General features: G+C 44.3%; 1 protein-coding gene across 8 annotated transcripts in view; it reads right to left on the bottom strand.

Annotated features, from left to right (window-relative positions):
- Positions 1–22500, bottom strand: part of LOC135112612 (SLIT-ROBO Rho GTPase-activating protein 1-like) — a 126133-nt gene that overhangs the window by 47336 nt on the left and 56297 nt on the right. The window contains exon 1 of one of the 8 annotated variants that reach the window (XM_064027133.1): positions 9917–10276. The exons of 5 other annotated variants lie outside the window; for them this stretch is intronic. Coding sequence is in view for 1 of the 3 variants with exons in the window: in XM_064027138.1 (XP_063883208.1) it covers positions 9009–9039 (31 nt within the window). In the remaining 2 variants the exon portion in view is untranslated. Of the gene's footprint in view, positions 1–9008; positions 9164–9916; positions 10277–22500 lie in introns of those variants that run through there. 2 more of the 8 variants (XM_064027131.1, XM_064027138.1) reach the window with 2 other exon arrangements.

Here is a 22500-nt window from a genome sequence, read left to right as displayed (position 1 = left end):
GAGAGAGAGAGAGAGAGAGAGAGAGAGAGAGTCGATCAGTCAGTCAGTCAACCCAGCAATCAAAACCATCACTAATGTACTTATGAGAGGCGCAACTCACATCCTTTCTCCCCTCATGAAAAAACCACGGGTTCACCAATACTGACTCAATTAACCGGGAGATAATGAGGGTCGTGTGCAGGGCTGGTGGTGACGCAATGCTGAAGGCAAGGATGGTGATGCTGAGATGATAATGATATAATGAAGATAAGGATGAGTGAGGGTAGTAGTGGTTGTGGTGGTGGTGGTGGTGATGACTGATGCACTTCCGAGTATAACTGGATGGTAAACTGATTTAAATGAAAGAGTAAATGGATAATAGATGAACAGCAAATGGAATGGTAAATAATAACTGCGATAAAATGTACGTTGATAATAATGCAACAAATTGAGTTAAAAAGGCAGAGAAAAAAGCGCGGAATATGAAAATAAAGTATAATATGAATGCTATTATAATTTTCCTTTTTGCGTTGAGGAAATAGCAAAAAAAATAATAATATAAAATCATTCCCCCCACCGACATAAAACAGATAAAAACTAAAGGAATCACAAAAGATAAGAATGATGGGCACATGTTGTAAAGTTATAACAACAAAATAAAAAAAAAAAACACCATAATAATCTTGAAAATTAACATTAACACTTAGTATAAATAAAAAAAAAAGTCATAAATTAGATATGGGCGCAAAAACAAACAAATAAATGAATAAATAAATAGATAAAACAAATAAATAAACTGGTGTTTGAAAATACATAAAAATAAAGAGAGAGAGAGAGAGAGAGAGAGAGAGAGAGAGAGAGAGAGAGAGAGAGAGAGAGAGAGAGAGAGAGAGAGAGAGAGTACTTACACAAGACCAAGGAAGGAGAGACTGAGAAGGGAGAGAGAACGAAAGAAAGAGACAGTGAAGGAGATAACCAAGTAGAGAAGCGAAGAAGAGGAGGAGGAGGAGGAGGAGGAGGAGGAGGAGGAGGAGGAGGAGGAGGAGGAGGAGGAGAACCACAACAAAGACAAAGAAATACCTCGAGCAGATCACGAGGAGCAGAAAGAGGGAAAAGGAGGAGGCTGGCAGAGACTCAACATGATGCGTGGGAGTGGAATAAGGAAGAAAGGAAGGAAAGAATGAAGGATGAAAGGAAACAAGGATGAACGAAAAAGGAAGAAAAAGAAAGTAGGAAGAAAAAAGAAAGGAAGAATATATAGTAACGTAAGATAATGACACGAAACGAAAAAAGGAAAAAAAGAAAAACTAAACAAGAAAAATAAGCAGAAAAACACATGGAGGTAGAAGAAGAGGGAAGATGAAGGGAGGAGGAGCAGCAGGGTGGGAGAAAGGAGGGAGCAAGGATAAGGGTGATGACAGGGTGAGAAGGGCTAAAGTTGAACAGAAAACGAAGTATATATTTTATTAAGCACGATACAAGGAGGATGGGAAAGTGGGCAGCCCCCCCCCCTCTCTCTCTCTCTCTCTCTCTCTCTCTCTCTCTCTCGATAAACAAACCATAAACTTGCGTAAATGTGGAAGAGCTGAGATCCTAAGCCTTCTCTCTCTCTCTCTCTCTCTCTCTCTCTGACACCTCTAGGAAATAACCATGATTCTACTCAAACGCCAATAAATCTCTCTCTCTCTCTCTCTCTCTCTCTCTCTCTCTCTCTCTCTCTCTCTCTCTCTCTCTCAAGGAAGTAACTTAAGCCAAAAACTGCTATAATATATGAGAGAGAGAGAGAGAGAGAGAGAGAGAGAGAGAGAGAGAGAGAGAGAGAGAGAGAGAGAGAGAGAGAGAGAGAGAGAGATAATAACCTAGAAAAAGGGTGGGGGGCGGAAAAAAAAAGGGAAAAAGAAAACACCCCTTGCTGGGCCTATCATTAAGATTCTCTGTTTAGACTGAGGGGAAAGGGAGGGGAAAGGGAGAGAAAGGGAGAGGAGAGGAGAGGAGAGAGGGAAGAGAAGGCTGACCTCTCCTGATCCTGAACACCCTCCCTCCCAGGCCGCGGCGTCAGGGAGGTCACACGAAACACAAACACTCCCTGACACTTGATGGATGACCTGACCTAGCCTCTCCCTGTAGGCTCTCTCTCTCTCTCTCTCTCTCTCTCTCTCTCTCTCTCTCTCTCTCTCTCTCTCTCTCTCTAGTGCCTAAAAATAAATATACTGGTGTGTTGTAGGAGGATAGTCAAGAAGGGTTCTGGAAAGTATGACTACTACTACTACTACTACTACTACTACTACTACTACTACTACTACTACTACTAGTACAGCTGTTATTTTTCGTGTCACCATTACAGTATTGTTGTTACTATTACTGGTATCTCTATAGCTAAACTACTACTACTACTACTACTACTACTACTACTACTACTACTACTACTACTATCACTCCAGCTTCTAATATAAATAGTAGTCCTGTCATCAATACTAACGTTACCACTACCACTACTACTACTACTGCCACCACCACCACCACCATTATCATCATCATCATCATCATTACAGTGACAAAAAAAAAAGAAAAAGAAAAAAAGGAAAATGATGTCATGTGGAGGTCTTGCAAGGATAAAAATGGAAAAGAGGAAGAAAGGGACGGAGGGGAGAGGGGAGAATGGAGGTAAGAAGAGAGGAAGAAGAGTGGAGGGGGAAAAAAATGGAGGTAAAAAACAAAGGGTGAATGATGAAAGGGAAAAAAAAGGGAGATAAGGAGGGAGACAGTTGTGAAGAAAAGACGGAAGGAGGAAGTGACGGAAAACAAAAGGAAAGAATGGGAGAGAAAAAAAAATGAGAAAGTGAAGAAAAAGAAAAAAAGAAAAAAGAAGGAAGGACATGAAGAAAGAAGAAACAAATGGGAAAGAATAACTGAAGGAAGGATGGAAGGATGGAAAACATGACAGAGAAAAGTAAAAAGACAACAAAAAAAAATCTCTGAAAAATAAATAAATAAAACTGACAAAGGAAGAACAAATGAGAAAGAAAGACGTAATGAAGGAAGAATGCAAATGTAAAGAAAACTAAGGAAGAGGGCGACGAAGTGAGAGAGAGAGAGAGAGAGAGAGAGAGAGAGAGAGAGAGAGAGAGAGAGAGAGAGAGAGAGAGAGAGAGAGAGAGAGAGAGAGAGAGAGAGAGAGGAATAAGAACAATACACGAGAAAGATGGGAAGAGGCAAGGAAGAAAAAAAGAGGTGGGTGGGAAGGAAGCAGATAAATAAATAAGAAGAGGCAGAAGAGAGAAAGAAAAAAATGATGGAAGAAAGAGAGAAAGGAGAGAAGGAAGGACGGGAAGAAAGAAAGATGAGAAGAAAGGAAGGAAGGAAGGAACGAGGGGGAGAAAAAGAAAGAAATAAAGAAAATAAAAGAAAGAAAGAAGTAAGGAAATGAAGACAAAGAAATAAAAGTAAAAAGAAGGACAGGCAGGAAGGAGCGAAGGAAGGAAGGAAGGAAGGAACGAAGGAAGGAAGGGAGGGGAGAGGTTAAACGCGGTTCCTTCCTCACTCCTCCGCCGCCACTCCCCCAAACAACTCCGCCCAACTAATATTGACTGCTGGTGCTGCTCTTGCTTGCCTACTGCCGGGATACGCACGCTCCTGCATCGCCATTAGTACAGTAGTAATAGTAGTAGTAGTAGTAGTAGTAGTAGTAGTAGTAGTTAAGCTTTCAATTACAGACGTTCAAGCTTCAATTAGTACCTTTCTAAGTAAATTCCTGTAAAAAAAAATAAGCTTGAATAAAAGAGGAAAGGTATATGTATTAATTTTCTGCTTTTTTCCCATTTTCCTTCGTTTTTCCTTTTTTTCAGTATCTCCACATTACATTCTTTCCCGAGTACATTTTCCCTCTCTTCTCCTTCCACGTCTTCCCTTATTCTACCCCATCTCTCTCTTCTCTTTCTTCCATCGTTTCTTCCTTCCTCTCCCACCTCCTTCGTTTTTCTTTCTTCCCTTATCCTCATGTTCCTTTTATCTGCTCCTCATCTGCTGTCTTTCCCTTCCCATCTCCTCCATTCTCTTCTTTTCTTTCTCCCCTTCCTTTTTCTTTCCTTAGTACATATTTCCTTGCCCTCTACCCCTATCACCTCTTCGTTTTCTCTTTCCTTCTACGACTACTTTCTCCATTCTCATCTTTCTCATGCATCTCCTCCCTTTCTCCACACCTTTCTCTCTTCCCTTGCTACCTCTCTCTCCTTTCTCTTCTAGCACCTCCCCCTTCCTCTCTTCCCCTACCACCTTCACCTTACTTCCCCCCACGTCCCCACCTGCCTCCCTCCCTCAGTAAGATACAAAACTATTCAGCCTACACGTTGTGCTCGCCGAACTCCGACCCTTGCACCCTCTCTCTGCTTTTTCTATGCACCACCTCACGGCTGCCCAGTATTCCTCGCAGCCAGCAGTAGGCGGTAAAAGGAGGGAAAGGCGGGTCATAGAGGTGGTGGGAATACTAGCAAGACTGACGTAACGTAGCTATTTAGTCTTTGCCACTCTCTCTCTCTCTCTCTCTCTCTCTCTCTCTCTCTCTCTCTCTCTCTCTCTCTCTCTCTCTCTCTCTATTGCTACACTGGATTTCCTTGTTGGTCCTCGGAATTGTGTTTCTTTGGTACGGTTTGAAGTTTGGATGGCATAGATGATGTGTAGTTAGGTTTGTGACTAGTTCTTTTGTCTAAGGTACGTAAATTGATGTAGTTGATTTTCAAAGGGGAAATTGTTGAATATGTGTAAGTAATTATAGCTTTTATGGGGTGTAGAAGGAATAAATAAAATAGAATAAATAAATAAAGCTTTAAATCAAAGGATGGAATGTTTAAAAGTTGGCGTGTAACGGTAGTTTTCTTTGGATTAAAAGCTGAATACGGTTTAGATCAAGGGATTAAACCTATACAAATCATTATTCTAGTTCTATTAGGATAAAAATAATTGAATAAATAAATTAAAATGGTATGTTATAAATCAAGTAATAAAAAAAATATGAGTTCGTAATCAGTTTTATTAGAGTAAAATAAACTAATGCAGTTTAAATCGCCATAAAATCGATAAAAATAGTTACGTAACTGATAAAAGCCAGGGTAAAGTCACCGCTGACTGGTGTTGCTAAGAGATGTTGTCCGCAGCCCTGAGATAAGGGACGAGCGATAACAACAGTTATTAAAAGTGACCACTAATGTTGCTCCTCACAGCTTTCATTATACTCTCCATTTCACCATACAAGTGTCATTATACTGTCATTATATTTTGAACTTCATTATAGTCTAATCTTCATAATATACAAAATGTTATTGTAATTCAAAGTTCATAATACTCTTAATTCCACTACGTATGCTCTAGAGTCCATCATACTTAAAACTTATTATATTCTAGATTTCATCACTCTCTGAATTTCCTTATACTGTAAATGTCATCATACTCTGAACTTCACCACACTCTGAAATTCATTGGACTACATTTCATCACACTCTAAGCCCATTCCATTATACTGTCATTAGAGAACCTTATCGAGTTAACGATGATATTTTTCTTTATCAAGTTAACGATGATATTTTTCTTTATCAAGTTAACGATGATATTTTTCTTTATCAGAGCGTTATGAATCAATCCTGTTACTTATCCAGCCCAGCAATACCTTATTTACTCTATCATCATTAACTAACAGGTGGTTAAGCGAGTCAGTTATCTATAGTTAGTGATCCAGCCCACCGTGACTAACTAGCAGGTGATTGGATGGAGTTAAGATGCTGTTTGAGTGTCTGTGGCATTGTTGAGAATTCGAATAGGTGGGTGAATGTTCCAGTTACGAATATATACAGTTACTCATCATCAGTCCTTTTTCTTTTATCGTAACTAACAAACAGGTGGCTGGATGAAGTAAGTAATAAAAATAATAATAATAAGGAGCCTGTCTGTATGTATGTGGCAATGTATGGGTTGATGATATGAATAGGTGGTTTCAGTTATATACAGTTACTCATCATCAGTCTTCTTAAATCTATCGTGACTAACTAACAGGTGACTGAGTGAAGTTAGGTAGCTGTCTGTGCCACTGAAAGGGTAGAGGATATCATTGAAGGATAAGGTCACAGTAGCCACGCTGTACAGAACTACGTACTTGCCAAACGAACGCTCTAAAAGTAGCACAGAAGTAAACATGAAAAAAAAAAGATAAATAAATAAGAAGGAAAGTATGAAGTATCAGCTGTTGCCATCCGTTACAGATTATGAGTCGATGAATATAAGCCGTCACTAATGGCTGAGCGTTAGTCACCACCACGTGTTACTCATTATACGGATCTTAATGAGAGAACAACAACAATATTTAACTTCATAATCAACCCTATGACTTTTGAATTTATCTTTTATTTCTTTCTTTCTTTTTTTCACTTATTTATTTACTAATAGTTTTCTTTTTTGCCTGAAAAGCCTTGGGATTAATGTACACTGGCCTTATCATGCACCAATGTAATGTTGAATGTATCCTTCATAATGTCTATTAATAACGTTATAAATTCTATAGTTTCTACTTAAGACTTGATAAAATAATGTGGCGCAAACTTCAATACACTTCACAATATAATTTTGAACTTGATTAAAAACAACCTTCTTTAGGAACTGGCACCTTCAACGGGCCTTTCCCTCCCTCCAATCCTTTTTTTCAGTTTTGTTGCCATTGGCCAGAGCTTCTCTTACATAAAAAAAAAAAAAATACAATAAATAAAAGAAATACAAGTTGAAAGACATCACTGACAGGGGAAGGCGTGAAGGATGAGTAGTCTTAAGCTTTTCAGTGTCTGAAGGTTATATTTTCTAAGCAAAGATTGTCCAAGGTTGAAGTAACAAGCATGATTAGGAGTTAGAGTGTTTAGTAAATATATATTGACCAATGATAAAAATCCTATAGAGTAAAAGTACTACCTTTATCTATTCGTTTTATCTATTTATTTACTTCAATAATTTACATGCTTGACTTGAACACTTGAGTACTCGATATGAAGTCTTAATGGGTTAACTTGAATCCTCGATTGCTTTATTTGAACCATTAATGGCTTGATTCGAACCACTGAGTACTTCATCTGAATCGCTGCTATATATGAACCCTCAATTGCTTTACTGGAGCTCCCATCACCTCTTAGTTCTCTATTTCCTTCTCCTCCTACTACTTTCTCTGTTTTCTTCTCTCCCCAACAAGCCTTCAAAAAAACGCTTTATTTGGACTCTTCACGGTGCTTTATTTCAACCCCTTTACAACACTTTATCTTTACAACACTTTATTTAAACCCTGCTTGACTGAAAACCTAATTTCTTTAACATCAAAGAACTCCATTTGAACCTTGATAATGCTTTATCTAAACGTACTTGACCTAAATCCTTAAAGGCGCTGCACCTGAACCTTTTAAAGCGTTTCATTTGAATCCTTGAACTGTACCCTGATTTGAAAATACTGTTCGGACACTTCGTCTAAATTTCTAAACGAATAACTCGAAGTCTTTTACTAAATACTCCTCGCTTTGTGCCTCTGACTGTAATAGTAGTAGTAGTAGTAGTAGTGGTAGCAACAGTAACGTTATCAGTAAGCCATGACGCACAACCACTCTCACATCACCATTTATTTATACACTGAGCTATTATCACATCACCTTATCTGCATAAATAACCAATTGCTAGTTGTCTCGTGTGGGGCAAGGACGGCCAGCTCCACTAACGCCCCTCCACACTCCTTTCCCTTCCCTCCACCCAGTCCCTCCACCCTGTCATACGTTCCCTCTCATCGTACACACGGCGAGACTAAATTTAATGCAATCAATAGTTAGCCCAGAGTCACCAGGTAAGGGGGGGACAGGTTTAGGTAAGGCCGGGTGGGTCAAGTGATGGGAGAAGGGAGAGTGAGGGAGAGGGGTGTGAAGGTGAAGGTGGGGGAACTTAAGGTGAGAGGCAGGTAAAGGGGAGATGAAAGACATGTAAGGAGATGAGGGGAAGGTGTGGAAGAGGGGAGGTAAGGGGGTAGGAGAGGGGAAAGAGAGGGAAGGGTAAAGAGTAGGGAGCAAGGTGAAGTGTTGGAGAGGAGAGGTAGAGAGAGCAGGTGAGGGGAAGGGAAGGAAGGAGGAAGGGAAGGTGAAGTGGTAGGCTAAAGGGGAGGTTATAGAAGAGGGAGGTAGGGAAGGGAGGTGAGGGGGAAGGAAGGAAAGAGAGAAGGGATGGAAGATTATCTGTTCGTGTTAAAATCGTAATAAACTTGACCACTAATCACTAACACCACCACACGCCACACACCACGTATCACACGTCTCCCTCAACAGGCGCCAATAAACAGGTAAACAGGTGGAAGATTAGGAGGAGGAGGAGGAGGAGGATGAGGTCGTCAGCTGTCTGAGTTGATAAAAATCCCAATAAAACCAACCACCATCCATTAACACCACACACACACACATATACACACACACACACACACACACACACACACCAGACATACACACAAATAAATAAACGTGCAACACCTCCAAACACGAACACTTGATTCCACGTCTGACAACAGCAGTGTTCCCGAGCTGCCTTGAGTGCCTCAGAAATAGTTGTCAAAAAATAGCCGAGCCAGAGATGCCACCCTCAGGCACGCGTTAAGTGGCACCACCTCATCTGCAAACAGGCAATAAAGCTTGTGGGCTTCATCAGATTATCTTTACCGGCGCGCGACTGTACGTTGTGGAGTTCACGTGAGCCGCGGGGAAGAGAGGCGTAGTGAAGTCGTCTAATCGATGCACCAATTACGTGAGTCACTACTGTGAGGGGAGGAAGGCAGGAAGGCACGGGGGGAGGAATGGGGGAGGAAACAGTGACCATGAGCGCTGAGGTTTTTGGGAAGAGGAAGGGAGCAAGGTTGGCTGGCATTGAGAACCCTACAGCACGCAGCCAGCCAGTTAGACAGACGGACAGACTTCCCGCCAACCAAACAGCCTCACCCACAGATAACAACCCCTCACTCGTTACTCAACTCTCATTACCAGCCATCAGTTGCCTCTTGGTGACGTCCATTCAGAGTCCGCTTCCCAGTCTGTGGTGCGTTCCTGCACCTTTAGTCCACCGGTGACATAACAGCAGCTGGAAATACCATCCTTGCGTCCAGCTGCCGCGCGCATACAGAGCTGTCTGTGTTTACATTAGACAGCTACTCTCACAGCTCCCCCCAACCCTCTCCCACCCCCACACTCACGGCCGCGGCGACACAGGCCACCGTAGCGCAGCACAGGTGTGGGCCTGACCTCGTTCAACAGCTGTTCCGCGCAGGTGTTTCCCGGCACCACCGCCATCTAGGCAGTACGGGCACAGGGCATGTCACGCCACGCCCCACCCACTATGTGCTTCTGATTCTATACGAGGAATGAGGACCAGGTTTAAAATATGAGACTAATAATACAATAATAAAAAAAAAAAAAAATCTCCTAGAGGTTGGAAGGCGTTTCAGGGCGTCTTGGCGGCGGCCTCTCCCTGGCAGCAGCACAGCCCGCGGCCCCACACACTGCCTCCCACACGCCCTCTGCACCCCACGCCCTGCTATGGTTCACACACAGGGAATGTTTATGCTTTCCCGCAGGCAGGGCATGAGCGGGACCATACGGCGAGTGAGGTGGTCATCTGCAGCCACACGCCTCGCTGGCTGACCCCCGCCCACCACTGGGTCGCCAGCCCGCACCTTTCCCTCGGCGCCCGATACTCGCATTAATACTTAATAGCTTCATTCACAAGGGTCACGGGATGCTGAACTCCGAGGGCGCCTCTCGCACAGGCTGGGAGACCCGCCTCCCTCCCTGCGTTGGCGACAGCGGTGCTCACTTTCCCTACCAAACCCGAGGCGGCAGCACGCCCGGCACTTCAACACCGCCCCACACCTTCCACTGCACATCTGCCACACCTGTTCGTGTCTAGGGCGCGGCGGCGAGGCGCTACACACCCGCACAAGGAAACACGCAGACGGAAAACAGGGGAGATGATGGGCACTCCCGGCAAGGCAGGATGAGCGTGGTACTGCGAACCCACCAATCCGGGAGGGTGCGCGCCGTACGCCACGCGACACCAGTTCGTCCACAAGGCGACCTATTTTCCAGCGGACGCACGCAGCCACAGGGTCCGCCGAACAGAGGACGGAAAGAGAAACTCAAACTGTGTTCACCAGGGTGCGTCCAGAGCCCAGGACGAGGCAGGGAGAGCAGCGGAGGGAAGGTGAGAGAGGGAGAGTTGCCAGGCGGCACCAAGGGAGGCGTCACGACTCTCTCACACATACACACACACGCGCGACGTGATCGATAATACGTACCCTCCTGCCCTCCCTCCCTTCCTCCCTCCCTCTTGCCCTTCCTCCTCCAGGCTACTGTCGCCCGCCTCCCTCCCTCCTTATCATCCTTCCCTTTATTCCTTCTCAATTACCTCTTCCTCTCTCCTCTGCCTCTGTCTTGGGTTACCTGACTGGCCTGCCATATTTACCCTCCATATTTACCCTGCCATGTCCCACTCCAATAAATACACAAACAAAATAAGGACACGAGTTCGATACAAGTAGAGTGTCATGTAACATCAAGCACAACATCCACGTGAATATTTATCTACAAGAATAATATTTTCCCTTCATAACTCACTCTTCTGGCCTAATTTCTCTCTCTCTCTCTCTCTCTCTCTCTCTCTCTCTCTCTCTCTCTCTCTCTCTCTCTCTCTCTCTCTCACACACACACTCTCTCTCTGAGTCATAGGTCAATCCACGTCCTCGCTTTCCCGTGAGGACGCCCCGCTCTAAAAACAAGAGTACTGTACAGTTACTCCTCACGTCACGGACCGTCCTTGGCATGCAATATATTTCCATTTGACAATTATAAACAACACTATCTCTCTCTCTCTCTCTCTCTCTCTCTCTCTCTCTCTCTCTCTCTCTCTCTCTCTCTCTCTCAGTGCTCGTATCTGGCAGCCAGCCTCATCCCTCCCACCACACCTGCGTGTTTGTGCACCTGTTCTGAACACACTTGTGGCTCACCCGTGTGTGTGTGTGTGTGTGTGTTGGGAGGGGGGAGGGAAGGAAAATGCATATACAATTCTCTCTCTCTCTCTCTCTCTCTCTCTCTCTCTCTCTCTCTCTCTCTCTCTCTCAACCAGATGAGAAATAACCAGAGTGGGACCCGGAAATCTCTTATCATCTCTTCAGTAAAGGTCCCTGTGGATTTCCGCCCACGTCTCCCCCTCTCACTCTGTCCCTCTCCCTCTCTCCCCTCTCACTAAGCACCCCTTTCCCGTTATTCTCCCCCTCGCCGGCAATAAAAGACACTGAAACACACACTCACAGAAACAGACGAGTGTCTTTTCATGGCCGCGAGGAGTTGGTGAGTCACAGATGAGGAGAGAGTGAGTGAGTGGGTGAATTTGAGTGGTTATTATTATGGTGGTTGTTATTATTGTTGTTGTTGTTGTTGTTGTTGTTGTTGTTGTTAGCGAAGCAAGAATGCCATTTATTTATTTATTTATTTATTTATTTATCTATTCCTGTTCTTTTGGATTTAAAATGATTGCGAGATTGGTTAAGACTCTCTCTCTCTCTCTCTCTCTCTCTCTCTCTCTCTCTCTCTCTCTCTCTCTCTCTCTCTCTCTCTCTCTCTCCTATTCTAAACTGAGACACGTGTTCTTCCTCTCTCTCTCTCTCTCTCTCTCTCTCTCTCTCTCTCTCTCTCTCTCTCTCTCTCTCTCTCTCTCTCTCCTATTCTAAACTGAGACACGTGTTCTCTCTCTCTCTCTCTCTCTCTCTCTCTCTCTCTCTCTCTCTCTCTCTCTCTCTCTCTCTCTCTCCTTTCACATTTCCGCATTCTTCTCTCTCTTTTCTTTTTTTTTAATCGGCTATAACAATTTACGCACTTAAACGCTCCCCTAGAATAAACACACACACACACACACACACACACACACACACACACACACACACACACACACACACACACACACTTGACCTCTCACCAGCGGATCACAGAGAACACAAGTAGACGAAAACAAACAAGACGAGACTAACAGACACACAAACAGACAGTGAAAGATCGACAGCTGGATTACAAGACACGAAGCCCTGAGGAGGAGGAGGAGGAGGAGGAGCCAGGTGGTGGATTTCTGTAGCAGTTGGTTTGTGCCAGTGCTTGTGCCCCCCCCTTCCTCCTCCTCCTCCTCCTCCTTCTCCCCTTACTCCTCCTCCTATCTCCTTATTTACTCCACACCTGTCACAATGAAGACGAGAAGACAGGTATGACAGCTTGAGAGAGAGAGAGAGAGAGAGAGAGAGAGAGAGAGAGAGAGAGAGAGAGAGAGAGAGAGAGAGAGAGAGAGAGAGAGAGAGAGAGAGAGAGAGGTCATTTGTAACAACACAATAAGAGATACACAAAGAACACAGAAAAAGCATCCAGAAACGTGGTATGAAATACGAAGAGAAATAGAAAAATTATAAAAAAGGATTCAAAAGATGGAATGAATGACAGACAGAATATTGTTAAGGTGAAGGATAAGAAAATAACAGTATAGAAAGAAGAAACAGGATAGAATCAGATGAAAATAAATGGAGAGAGAGAGAGAGAGAGAGAGAGAGAGAGAGAGAGAGAGAGAGAGAGAGAGAGAGAGTGCAATGTATCATCGACTCATACTGACCGTGTATCTCTCTCTCTCTCTCTCTCTCTCTCTCTCTCTCTCTCTCTCTCTCTCTCTCTCTCTCTCTCCTCTTCTCTTCTTCTTCCTCTTCTTCTTCTTCCAGGAAGTAAGTAGCCGACTCACCGTTCTTGAGTCATACCCAGTGAGTCACAAGAGAGAGAGAGAGAGAGAGAGAGAGAGAGAGAGAGAGAGAGAGAGAGAGAGAGAGAGAGAGAGAGAGAGAGAGAGAGAGAGAGAGAGTTTAGCCTCTGTTGTGTGTTCAAACAGCTTCCCTTCTCATTTTGCTCCTCCCATTGACCCCCTCCCTCTCCCTTGTTCCTTTCCCTCCCAGCTCTCCCACTCTCCCCCAGTCGTAACCAAGGAAAAGAGGAAGGTCACCCTTCCCCCAACCCCCCCATCCTCCAAAAACCACAAGCATTGCGACTACTACTACTACTACTACTACTACTACTACTACTACTGCTACATACTGACGTCATTTACCATACTAACCACTATGAACTACTCTCAATTTAATTATTACTACTACTACTACTACTACTACTACTACTACTGCTATCACCACTTAAACACTGAAAGAAGCGCTTCTATTAATATTACAGGGGATTTAAAAATTATATTACAACAACAACAACAACAACAACAACTACTACTACTACTACTACTACTACTACTACTACTACTACTACTACCACTACTACTACTACCACCACTACCACCACCACGACCACTCTGACAAATAAAAAAAAAAACTGAAAAAAATCATTCTACTACTATCACCACCATCACCACCACCACCACAACCACCACCACGACTATAACAATTCCGTACAAAAAGTCTAGACTGCGTTAGCTTATTTACCTAATTTACATCGCGAGGCTGTGAGTCACTGCAGGGGAGGCGAGGGAGATTGCGTGGGTGGCAGGAGGAAGGGAGGGCGGGACGGAGGGACAGAGAGCAGTGGACGGAATAAGTGACAGAGGACAATGAGGAAAAAGGAGGTGAGGATGAGGGTTGAGAGAGGAGACAGGAGGGAGTTTGGGAGTGGAAGGAATGAGAGAAAGGAGAGAAGAGGAGAAGAGGAGGCAAAGAAGAGTAAGGGAGTGGAAGGAGTGACAGGAAGGAGGGAAGGGGGGAAAACTGAGAGAGAAGAGTTTGAAGAGAGTTTGGGAGTGGAAGGAGTGAGAGAATTAAGGGAAGGAGAAGAGAGAGAAGAGGTAGAAATATACAATGAGAGGAAGGAAGGAGGCAAAGAATAGTTAGGGAGTGGAAGTAAAGAGTGGGAGGAAGGAGGGAAGGGGAGAAGAGAATAGAGTTTAGGAGAAGTAAATATGGAGAAAGAAGACAAAGAGAAGTGAGACAGGAAATGGAAGGAGAGAGAGAGAGAGAGAGAGAGAGAGAGAGAGAGAGAGAGAGAGAGAGAGAGAGAGAGAGAGAGAGAGAGAGAGAGAGAGAGAGAGAGAGTAGAAACAAGACGAAAAGAAGGGAGGAAGAAGAGGAAGTAGAGGGAAAGGAAGAAGGAAAATAAAGATGAGGGAGACGGGGAGAGGAAATAAAGAAAAAAAGGAGGAAGGAAGGTGAAGGAGGAAAATAAACGAGGGAATTAAGAAGCAACAGAAAGGAAGAAAGCAGGAAAAAAGAGAGAAAACAGAGAATAGGGAGAAGGGAGATCAGAGAAAACGGAGTCATGGAGGAGAAGCAGAGACAGAGGGGGAAGGAAATAGAAAGGAACACAAACGAAGAACAGACAGCATCATACCTCTTGGCCCTTACGGGGAAATACATCATGAGCTACATTATCTAATCTAAGAGAAAGAGACGCAAGAGATCAAAGGAAGGAAGTAATAGAGGAATGTAGAGAGAGAGAGAGAGAGAGAGAGAGAGAGAGAGAGAGAGAGAGAGAGAGAGAGAGAGAGAGAGAGAGAGAGAGAGAGAGAGAGAGAGAGAGAAAAATAAAATAGATGGCTTCTCTCTCCCTCTCCCTTCCTTCCTTCCTTCCTTCCTCCCTCCCTTCCTTCCTTCATTCATTCATTCCTTCCTTGCCACTTCCCTTATCTCCTCTACCACAAGTTACTGCCGCCATATTTATTAATCTTGCCCAAACCTGACTATTAAGTTGTTTACCTATGCGTTCGGTCCATGCTAAGAGGGAATATGTGCCTCAGTCAGTCAGTCAGTTAGTTAGTCGGTTAGTTCCTCAGTCATTCAGTTTTCTGCATGATTTTGTTCGTTTATTTAATATCATGGTAAGTTATCATTCATTCATTCATTCATTCATTCATTCAGTCAGTTCATCAGTCAATTATCTTCATGGTTTTGTTATTTACTATGCATCAATGTAAGTCATTAGTCCGCCATTCAGTCATTCGGTCATTGTTTTTCACAGGAAATTACTCATTCGTCATTGCAGTGAGTAAGTCCTTTTAATTGACTGCTTCCTTTATGAGTCAATTTATGTGCCATGTCTCAGTCCCTCAGTAACACGGCCTGTGTATCAGTAAGTCAGTTTATTATTCTCGTCAGTCAGTCAGTCAGTCAGTTAGCCAGCCAGCCAGCCAGCCAGTCAGCCAGCCAGTAGGACATTGATTCGTGGCAGCAAGAAACCTTTATAACAAGTACTAAGTCGGCCGACCAGTGAGTCAGTCATGAGTCATTTGTCATTCAGTCAGTCCAGTCATCTTTCTCTTATCAGTTATTGAGATGATCAAGTGCTCGGTCAATCCTTCTCATTTGGTGTGTGTGTGTGTGTGTGTGTGTGTGTGTGTGTGTGTGTGTGTGTGTGTGTGTGTGTGTGAAAGCATGAATGATAGAAAAAGTAAACGTGTGTAAGTGTAACAGATAGATAGGTAGATAGATAGATAGATAGATAAAGATAGATTTGACTGACTGACTAACTGGAGAGTGAGTGTACAACTGATTGATTGGCTGATTAAGCCAGTAACAGAGTGAGTGAGTGAGTGAAACAGTGAACAAAGAGGCGAGTAAAAGCGATGGAATGACTGAATGACGACGAGAAAAAATGAGTAAACAAATGAATGAACGGGTGAGAGTGAGGTGAGGGTGAGAGTAGGTGAGTGAGTGGGTGAGGGAATGAGGACAAGAGGGAGGGCGAATAAATGATAAAGTGGATAAGAGAGAGAGAGAGAGAGAGAGAGAGAGAGAGAGTGTGTGTTTGTGTGTGTGAGGGTGGGAAGGAGAGAGAGAGAGAGAGAGAGAGAGAGGAGAGAGAGAGAGAGAGAGGAGAGAGAGAGAGAGAGAGAGAGAGAGAGAGAGAGAGAGGCAGGAAGACAGGAAGATAACGAACAGACTAGATAAGTGACACAACAAATGGTTAGATAAGAGGGAATGAGTCACGTCAGTCTCAAACATTCATTCATTCATTCAGTCATTCAATCAACAAGACAGACGGAAACCAACATAATATTCTCTCACTTTCTATAATCAAGTCATTCTTAAGTTAACGAGTCAATCACTCAACGCTTATTAAACAGGAAACACATCATCAACTCAGCAAGAGGAACATAAACACACAAGCACGGAGTCAAGAGTCATTCAGTCAGTCGGTTCATATCGCTGATGGCTTCCGCTTCGCTCAGCACGTCAGCAAATCAGTCAGCGGGACTTGAAACACGCGTGCGCCAACCTGTGATAAGGCAGACTCGTGTTATCAGCAAAATCCTTCCACTGCAACCTGTTATCTTGCTCACCCACGTGTTATCAGGTCCCTCACTGCCTCTGTGGACTGTAATGACAAACATCAAGCCCCCACAACCCTGATCGGAAAAGATGCACGTTTTCAGTATAGCTCGATCGGTTACGTACTGGATTTTCATGCTAAAGATCCCGGGTTCGATTCCTGTTACGACGCCTTGGATTTATTACGGCTTCTAGATCAGTTGCTTAGTATTTCAATGTACTATGTTGTAGTTACGCTCTAGTCTGAGGTGATGTAGGTAAGAACGATTAGGTTTGGGACGATAAACTTCTCTCTCCCTTATGAGGAAAGATTTCAAACATGTCTTCAATTGTACACGAGTCATCCAGGCATGTTATATATGAATACGGGAGAAAAATACAAGCTGAATATGCACCAAGTTAATCCGTCACTCGGTTAGAGAGTCAGTGACAGCGTGGAGTTTTCGATGAATCCTCGTCTCGTGTTTCTTTTAAGAATTCATAATCTCATTCCTGCAAATCACGCATTGAGTTCATTCCTTCACCAAACGCTTGCATTTCTTCTTTCTTCCCTTTTTCCCACTCCTACCTCATGCTTCTCCTTCAGCACTTGCCAGTCAGCATCGTCAGCACCGATTGACAGCCACGTGCATGATGGCTACGAGGAGGAGGAGGAGGAGGAGGAGGAGGAGGAGGAGGAAGACGCAGGGCCAGTGAGACGATATCATAATGCCGCGTCACGTGTAAACAATCCCGCTCGTTTTCTGTGGAGGCCTGTGTGTGCGAGGAGGGACTTCCGTAAAGATAAAAATCCCCGCGTGCTCTCGATCCCCAGCTGTCATATCGCGCCTGCTTGCGGCCGCTGTTCTCGCTCAGTTATAAATAGCGACCACGACACACGATGAACAATCCTCCTTTCTTTCTTTCTTTCTCTCTTTCTCTCTTCCTTTTTTATTTTCTTTCTTTCTTACGAGGAGAAGAAGAAGGAAGAGGAGCAACAACGAAACTAAGGAAGAGCACATTGCGCACTTCTCCCGTCATTTGTAAGAACGTGTGTGTTTATGGCGTGGTTGGTGACGTCATGAGGCCTGCACGTGCACTGCCGGGAGGAGAGGAGAGGAGGGAGCGAGGGAGAGTAAGGGAGAGAGGCAGGGAAGAAGAGAGCGAGGGGTGGAGGGTCTGAGAGATGAGGAGGGAAAGAAAAGGTCACTTGAGCTGGACTGGGAGAGGATTTCACAGTCCATAAGTTATGACATGAAAGAGGGAGGGAAGTGAAGGTAAGGAGAGAGAGAGTGAGGGAGGGAGGGAGAGTGGGAAAAGCGAAGGACAGTGCAGATGGGAAGAGGCAAAATAAAATAAAGTTAAGAAAGAGAAAGCGTAACAAAGCTGATAGAGAAAGAGAAAGGGAGAAAGGGAGAAAGGAAATGGAGAAAGCTAATTCGTAACGGAAGGGAGGGAGGGAGGGAGGAGATAAGAGTAGGAAAGAAATAGGAAGGGACAAAGAAAAGGACGAGAGAGAGAGGAGAGAGAGAGAGAGAGGAGAGAGAGAGAGAGAGAGGAGAGAGAGAGGAGAGAGAGAGAGAGAGAGAGAGAGAGAGGAAGAAAGAGGAAGAAGAAGCAAGACGACAAAAAATAATAAATGCGTGTGGTTGGACAAAAGAAAGAATAAAGAGACATGATGAAAAAAAGAGGAAAAAAAATGAAGCGTAAAAACAAACAAGAGAGGATAAACACAAGAGAGAGAGAGAGAGAGAGAGAGAGAGAGAGAGAGAGAGAGAGAGAGAGAGAGAGAGAGAGAGAGAGAGAGAGAGAGAGAGAGAGAGAGAGAGAGAATGATGCTTGAACAAAAACACGTAATCACCATCATGCATAATTTAAGAACACTACGTACAAGAGGACCAACTAACCAACCACAAGGCCGCCCAGACAAGCAGCAGCTGTCCACCACGACCTACACACACACACACACACACACACACACACACACACACACACACACACACACACACACACGAAGAGAGAGACAGACCCACCACTACCATCACCACCACCCAACACAACAACACCGCAAGATCTCAACACACACCCTCATTCAAACACGCACACAAACACGAAGAGACAAACTAGACCCACCACCAACCAAAACAACAACAGCACCACAAAAACCCAACACACACACACACGCACACACAACATGACCCCCCAGTCAAGCCACGCGGGGCAAGCCAAGACAGACCAACCCAAGGGCGACAAGACAGGATAAGAAGACCCGCTCTTGGTGAAAAAAAAAAAGGACAAGAAGTGATCACCAGTGGAGGAAGATGTGGTGGAGGCGTGGCGGCCGCGTGGTGGACACGTCTTAGGTTTTGTTGATCAGCGGGAACAGCCAGGTGGAGGAGGAGATAGGGGGGAAGGAGAGAGAAGGAGGGAATCGTGGAGATGGAGGGTAGATATGGAGCAGCGAGGTGGAGGAGGAGGAGACAGGAGGGAAAGGGAGGAGAAGGAGGGAATATATTGTGGAGGACGAGGATACATAAACAGGAGGAGGAGGAGGAGGAGGAGGAGGAGGAGGAGAAGGAGGGTACAGATAGGGGAGGAGAGGGACAGAAGGAGGGGAAAAGAGGAGGCAAAATAACGTGAAGGTGGAGGGCAAAGAAGTGGGAGGAGAGGGAAGAAGATTAATCCGGTTTTCCTGTTCCCGCCCCTCGCCGTGTGAAATATGCATGCCTAATTTTAATCACCAATAACTCGAGGGGCATAATCATGTGTGCTTGACGCCGAACAAACACTGACTGAGGCAAAAAATGCGTATGAAATCTTTATCACCAATACAGACGGGAGAAAATGACAGAACGGAATAGCAACATAACAAGACTATACAAACCATCAATAACTAGACATACTTAGAGACAGTACTAAGAAAGAAACACACGAACTTAATACTCCAGAACAAGGAGAGAAGGAGTGTAAAGTCAGTCACACTCCATAACAAGATAATAACAACACGAACTTTAAAGAATGGTAAGAATAAGAACGAGAATAAGAATACGAAGAACAAAAACAAGAAGAAGAAGACAGAATAAGCATAATCCACATAAACCACCATAATCAACGATAAGTAGAAAGAAATAACATGAACTTAAGCCCGAACAAGATAAAATAACACATAACTCCGCAATATAGACAGTGATAGGATGTGAGGAGAGGAGAGGAGAGGGGGAGAGGGGCGAGGGAGAGAGAGAACAGTGATAAGATACGAGAAAAAAAAAGAACAGTGATGGATATGAGGAGAGAACAGAGAACAGAGGGAGAACACAGACAATTGAGAAAACAGACAACAATGAAGAAATAGGAGAAAAGAGAGATACAGAGAACAGTGATGGGATAAGAAGAGAACAGAGAGAACAGTGATGAGGTACGGAAAGAACAGAGAACACGGATAATAATGAAGGAATGGGAGAACAAAGAGAAAGATATAGAGAACGATGATGGGATAAGAAAGAACAAAGAGAACAGTGATAGAAATCAAGAAGACAACAAAGAAAACAGAGAAAACAGGATAAAAACAGGATGCAAGGACAGAAGAGAAGAAGAGCAGAGCAAGAGAGGGACAGAAACACAAGAGGAGCAACCGTTTAGTGTGATCACCCAGTATCTCTATCGGATGTGGTGGCCCTGTTCCCCACCTCTTATCACGGGGCGGCTGGCAGGGGCGTGCTCCGGGGCCCCACAACTCTAGGCACGAGTGGGCCGGCTGAACGACGCGACAGATGTGTAAATACAGCGTGAATGAAAGGAGAGGGGAGCCATACAGCGGCGCGTGACAAACAGAGGTCGACACTGTACAGTTCTCGAGAGGTTCCTTCCTTGAATGAGTGAGTGAGTGAGAGTCCGCAGTGATGTGAAAAGAGGAGCTGAAGGAAGAGGTGGAGGAGGGGGAGGAGGAGGAGAAGAGGATTACATAGGTTAAGCAAACAACAGAAAATCTTTATATCCTTGTTTAGCTGTTTGTGAATGATTCTAACTAATTAGTAAAGAGGGAGGAGGAGGAGGAGGAGGAGAAAGATAAGGAGGACGAGGAGGAGGAGGAGGAGAAAGATAAGTAGGAGTAGGAAGAAGAGGAGGGGATTATTTTTCCTTCTCTTCACTCCACGGAGACAAAGTAATAATGTACTGATAATATTATTAAAGAACAAGAACCATTTATAAACAGGAGATGAAGCAGTTTAGTTAATAGCATGTTCTCTCTCTCTCTCTCTCTCTCTCTCTCTCTCTCTCTCTCTCTCTCTCTCTCTCTCTCTCTCTCAGACGCCCTCTATCAACATGACGATATGGTTTCACTCTCAGGTTTTGTGTCAAGACAGTGGCCCTTCAGCTGTTTGTCCTACGAGGGCTGGAGGGAAGGACCACGGTAAGGGAAGGAGGAAGGAACATGAGCAAAATTAGAGAAGGAAAAAGGGGAAAAAAAAACATAAGAAGGACGGAGAGAAGGGAAAGAACTAGAGAAAAGAAAGGACAGCACCAAAATGAGAGATAGGAAAAGGGGAAGGACTAATGAAAAAGGAAGAAAAAGAAGGGGAGGAGAACTAGAAGGAAGACTAAGAGAGGGAAGAAAGAAGAGGAGCAATCTAAGAGAAAGGAAAAGAGGAAGGCGTAAGAAGGAGGGAAAAAAATAAATTAAAGTCTAAAAGGGTGAAGAAGCAAGAGCAAAATGAGAGATAAGAAAGAGACACTTGAGAAAAAGGAGAGAAAATGAAGGGAAGGACTAAAAGGAAGGAAGGAAGGAGAGGAGCAACATAAGACATAAGAAAGGAAAACACTTGGGAAAAGGAAAAAAAAAGGAAAGGAAATACTGAAGGAAGGAGCAGGAGACAAGAGCAAAGTGAGAGACAAAGCAAGGGAAATATTTGAGGATTGGGAGAGAAAAGGGAAGGACAAGGAAAGTGAGGAAGGAAGAGAAGGAAAATTATATAGAACGAAGGAAAATACGACAGAAATAAAAAAAAAGAGAAAAAGGGAAGAAGGAAAGGAGGAGAAGGAAAGACGGTAGAAAAGCTGATAAATGAGGAAAACGGAGGAGAAGAGAAGAGGCTCAAGAGGAGAACGGATAATTGAAGATTGAAAGGCCGCAGGCGAAGAGGAGGAGGGTATGGGAGAGAGAAAAGAGAAAAAGGGGTTAAGGAGGGAATAGGGGAGATGAAAAGGGGAACTGAAGGGGAAGACCCGTGAGAGAGAGAGAGAGAGAGAGAGAGAGAGAGAGAGAGAGAGAGAGAGAGAGAGAGAGAGAGAGAGAGAGGAGAGAGAGAGAGAGAGAGAGAGAGAGAGAGAGGCTGTCACCAAGCAGTATAGTACCCCAACCTCTCTCTCTCTCTCTCTCTCTCTCTCTCTCTCTCTCTCTCTCTCTCTCTCTGACTCATGGTTTCTCCCCTCGCCCCTCTCCCCTCCCCATTCTCCCAGCACACGCCAGCATTAGCAATCTATTTTCCCCTCACGAGAAGCAGACCTGCTCCCTAGACTTGTGTTTGTCTCCCCTCCTTCTTCTTCCCCTGCCTCCCCTTGTTCTTCTCCCTCTGTGCATTTTTCCCCTTTTTTTTTCTTTCTCTCCCATCTTCCTTCCTTCCTTCCCTTTCTTCCTTTGGCCATATGTCATTCTTTTCCCCTCGTTCCATTTCTTCTGATTTATTTCCTCTTTTCTCTTTCATCTATCATAATTTCTTCCTTCCTTCTGTCCTGTTATTCTCCTCCCTCTCTCTTTTCTCCCCTTTCTCATTCCTTTTCATCAATTTGTTCCCACTTCCTCTCTTCATTCCTCTCAGCTCTGTGCGTCATTAACATCATTCCTCCCCCTCAATATTCTCTCTCCATTTAATTCTCCTCTTCCTCTCTCTCCCTTTCTCTCCCTCTCCCCTCTCTCTTTCCCCTTTCTCCCTCTCTCGACTCCGCCCTTATTTCTCTATACTTGCCAGCCCTTTATAACTCTCTCTCTCTCTCTCTCTCTCTCTCTCTCTCTCTCTCTCTCTCTCTCTCTCTCTCTCTCTCTCTCTCTCTAACAGATACGGTGACCTTCAAAAACCTGTGATTTCCTCCTCTCCTCCTCTCCCCTTCATTTCCCCTCTCCCACTTTCCGTCTTTATCTATTTATTCTCTCTCTCTCT

This window comes from Scylla paramamosain, chromosome 24, assembly GCF_035594125.1.
Source record: "Scylla paramamosain isolate STU-SP2022 chromosome 24, ASM3559412v1, whole genome shotgun sequence".
NCBI classification, from domain to species: Eukaryota; Metazoa; Arthropoda; class Malacostraca; order Decapoda; family Portunidae; genus Scylla; species Scylla paramamosain.
This window is presented reverse-complemented; position numbering and strand designations above follow the sequence as displayed.